Source organism: Cydia fagiglandana, chromosome Z, assembly GCF_963556715.1.
Source record: "Cydia fagiglandana chromosome Z, ilCydFagi1.1, whole genome shotgun sequence".
In the NCBI taxonomy this organism is placed as follows: domain Eukaryota; kingdom Metazoa; phylum Arthropoda; class Insecta; order Lepidoptera; family Tortricidae; genus Cydia; species Cydia fagiglandana.
In genome coordinates, this window is record NC_085959.1 from 33,815,415 (window position 1) to 33,819,845 (window position 4,431).

Genomic DNA, 4,431 nt, shown 5'->3' on the forward strand with positions numbered 1-4,431 from the left:
TGTTATCGGACTAAGAGCTCCCAGACCTGCATCGAAATATGGAGGCAGTATGTGTTAGTAAATCACACGTCGTTTAGAAGATGATAGTTAAATATAATTATCCTTAAAATGCTAGGGAGTAAATGAGCTTACCTCAGGAGTGCTGCCTCTATAGTACCCCGGGAGCTTAATAGGCGTAGCAGGATTTTACCAAAAACATTTTTAAATTCATATTATATTCATACCATTCGAATACTTAACAATAACAATAATATCTTGCCTTGAAATTTGTTCAATATACTGTGTCTGAGACTCAATTAAAATACCCTTCAGATTATTCTTTAATATCATAATAAAACATATCTTCAGTACCATAATTATCTTCTTACAATCTAGATAAAGTAAAATAAAATTAGAGTCCAAAATATAGCTGTTACTCATTAAAGAATCTAGGGTATCACGGTTCACTTCAAAGGGGTCCTAACTACTAGACTAGACGATCACGTGGCCAATTATTAGTGTAATTAGGAAAATATGTATTTATATATTTATTTATATAGGTTAATGAGAGGTGGAGGGTGACATTTTGGTGAAACGTGACACAGGATGTAGTTTACCTGGGTTACTACGGTATTTTAATATCTATGTAAAAGTAGCCTTTTAGGCTACGTTTTGGTTCCTTTTAGATTCATTTTGGATACAGAGGTTTTAAAAATAAATAATAGAAAATAGCCTTTTAGCCATAAAGGCATTTTGTTGCAAGTGAGAGCGGAGTGTGTATGCTATGTTTTGGACTCTTAAGAAAAATATTTGCTTTACCTTGTAACTAACAAGACAAAATTTTACTTCATTATTTAATCATTAAGGCCTTAAATACATTTCTTCCGTTTTCAGTCTTGGTTCAGGGTAGTGTTCTTAGAGATACTGCTGTCTAGAAGGTGCCTTTCTTTCAACATTCAGTCATGGTCAGGGACTTTTAGGAACACTCTTCATTTTCTAACTGCTAGTGTATCTTGTATCTGAGAAATAAAAAGAACATACAATTGAATAAGAATTGACTTATTTTAAGCATAAATAGGAAATTTACTCGTAGGTTAACATTTAAGATAAGATAAGACAGGATAGCTTATACCTAAGTCATATCATGTAAGAGTATTTTAGTTTAAATAATGAGGGGGTGAAACTTATTGCATTAGCCACAAGTAGGAAGTGCAATAGACTGATGATGAGCGGTGGGGAATAAAACACTTCAAAATTACAGTGGTCTAAAGGAATGGGGGTGAAGCCCAACTTTCTTATAAGTAGCAACGCAAATGTGACACTACATTTGATAGCTAGTGCTTAGTTTACAACAGTTAGGATGGAATTAAACGGGAGTGAACATTCACAAAACATGTTCCAAAAGTTTCTTATCGTTAGGTGCATTGATTTTCACTTTCACTAGGTATACATCAGCATAGTATTTCATAAATGCTTGCCTTTCATACCATAGTAGTAGGCTAGTAGGTAACAGATCATTGGTTCATTAAATAAATTAAATAAATTCATTTTGTTGAGTACATCATCATCTCATCATTTCAAGTCAGGGGCTGAACAGATTGATCTGACATATAAGTACTATGTATAGTTAGTAGTTAAGATAGTTTATGATAACAGTAACAGACTCTCATACACTACTGTAGGATAAGAAGTGTAGGTAGGTGTGTGTATAAATATTTATCTACATACTCTTCGATATGGAAACCTAAAAGTCACAACATTTATCAAGTATGGAGCTGAAATATGTAGTTTACTGTTTATAGTCATTGCTAATATCAACTAGAGCCAGGCCTCTTAGACATTATCACAGCTGCTCAAATAATTTCATGAAAATCTATTAAGATATTTAACACGCTAAGCAGCGCGCATACAAAATCATTAGTAGTATGGATACATAATATTATCATAGGTGACTTAGAATTATAGTACTGCTCTTGATTGCAGTCGAATTAGTATACAGTTGGTTTAAGCTAGCATATATAGTACCTACACATAGATAAGAATAACGCAGGGATCATTTTTTCTGTCTGTCGAGCAGCCATGGTTTTAGTAAATTCTTGAGATACGGTCATCATACATGAGTCTTCAAAGTATCTGTAGTGGTCAGGTCCATGGTCGTCTGAAATAAAATAAACAAGTGTTAGGAGATTCAGTTGAAATAGAGTACCTACAATAAGTAGTTTTAGATTTTATTCTCCTTAGAGTCAGTTTCAGTTGGGCAATATATCAAAATGTTTCTTAAAATCATCCATTCGCGGGGGTGCGTTATTATTTTCGATATAAAGTATGCTTAAACACATTCAATGGAAGTAAAAGTAAGCAGTACTAGTCTTTCAAAATCCAAAAAAGTTTGAGAATCTTTGTCTTATGGGGCATATTTCCATAAGCTAGGTCTCAAATAAGCTAGATTAAGTTTACTTAAGTTAAAATAATTAGAATAGGATATGTGAGGCTAAAGAAGGGTTTCATCTCTCCGCTCTTGCAACGGGAACTCTCTGCTCAGGTTTTTCAAATATTTGTGTCAGCCATAAGTCATAAGGTTTTTGGTTTATAATGAGTTTTGTCTTTATGTAAAGAAATAAAATACCTGTCATGACTGGAGACAGTCTGTAGATGTAGGTTGTAGGCAGGTAAATTGTTACTGCAGAGCAATGCCAGTTCTCGGAACACTGGAATTAGATATGTGAAAAAGTTAGTTAAAGTAGGGTTCATTTAAGAAAACCTATTTATAAGTTTCATTAAAAGTGTTTATTATTTACTGCAGGTAGGGTCTTCATAGTCAAGATAAGAAAAAAATCAATTAACTTATTTTTGAGAGCAATGAAAGTTTTCCTAAGTTTGTTTTTCTAGGTACATATGTAGGTTTACAGTTGCTTTCTAGTAGCATGAGCAGTAGTAGTAGCATGAGTGTTATACTTACTTGCTTGGAGATTGTTAAAAGACTTGAAAGAGTCCATGAAGGTAATAAACATTGGGAATTTGCACCACTCTGCTTCAAGTTCCACTGGCGGCAACCATTTTTGTTTGCTGAAAATTAAAACATATATTTTAAGATCTATTGCAATAAAAAGAATTATTATGACAGGACTAGGTTTGGACCCTCATATTTTATATAATTTACCAGATAACTGCGGAATCCTATTCAAAAACAAAATTTTACATATTTACTAACAAATTTTCTTTAACACACTAGAAGTCCTGTTTATTTTTAGCTGACTTTATCAAATAATTATGGTTTTTATAATATATTGCACTTCCAAATTCGGGAAACTTGTAGTTTAGGAAAGATTCAGTCTTTTCCAATTGGAAATTTAGAACAACAATATTTATTAAATTTCAAATACATTAAGATTTAACCAGAGAGTAGATGTCTAATAGCAGAAATGTCATACTTACGTTTTACAGGTGTTTGGATTCATCAAAAATAGCAAAGGAGTCTCCAAAGTCTAATTCCAATTCCTTTTAGTGATGATTTGTGCATACCAGCGTTCAGAATTGTCAGTTTGCTGAAAAACCAAACAGCCTGTAAATCTTATTGCAATAGAAAGAGTGTACCTAGTGAAACACGAATACTCCATTAGGTAGACAACATAAAACCAAAACCAACATGTCATTTTTATACACTGATCTTACCTTTGGTCACTTTCAGTTTTTAAAAAGAAATGTGTTTGTTGGTGAACAAAGAATAAAAATAAGGCGACACAACACATTAGACATAAGCATTATAAGATAGGTTTATTTAAAATCAATTACTTTCCGTTAGCTGATATTCTAGTAACAGCTTTTAAATAGCAGTAGTTTATTAAATGCAAGAACATACTCGTAAGATCTTACCTTGTTTTGAGGAACAGTTGCCACATTTAAATCATTTCATGCACATTATCGACAGCTAGACTCATTTACACATCCTTGGACTAGACAGTTTGTACACTGGATCGTAGTTAAAAGCACTAGGTTCACCCATCGTTTGACGAAAAAAGTACAAGTTTCTAGGGGGAGCATTGGCCATGTAATGTTTCTGAATTCCCACATCATTTGTTTTCTACAGAATCTGCAATGTTGCAATATTATTAAACCCATAAGAGCGCTCTCAGAGGCAATCTCTGCTTTATATTTCAAATTTGGTCCGTCTGGGTAATTTTGTTGTCTGAATCATCCACGAAACAACGTCACATCGTAAACAGAGTTTGGTTCTCAACGTTTCCTGGATGTATTGGTATTTGAATAGTATTACACCGGTAACTGAGGTAACTTTGAATAATATATAACATCACAAACAATAATTATGAAGAGAATGAACGTCGTTAAAAGAAAAAAAATACAACTTTATCAGGTTGACAGCTTGACAGTCGCGGGAGTTGCCATAGACAAATCACTTAAGCAGCGTTCCGATTCAGTCTAGAATAACTTGTG

The 4,431-nt window shown here is 33.2% G+C and overlaps 1 protein-coding gene across 1 annotated transcript; it reads right to left on the minus strand.

The window, feature by feature from the left end:
• Positions 1-556: 556 nt before the first annotated feature.
• LOC134678120 (uncharacterized) lies at positions 557-3,982 on the minus strand. The gene is made up of 5 exons (XM_063536570.1): positions 3,922-3,982; positions 2,939-3,045; positions 2,606-2,687; positions 2,009-2,137; positions 557-998 (listed from the first exon to the last, which is right to left on the minus strand). The coding sequence occupies exons 1-5, from the start codon at positions 3,980-3,982 to the stop codon at positions 976-978; spliced, it is 402 nt and encodes a 133-aa protein (XP_063392640.1). The 3' UTR covers positions 557-975.
• Positions 3,983-4,431: the final 449 nt, after the last annotated feature.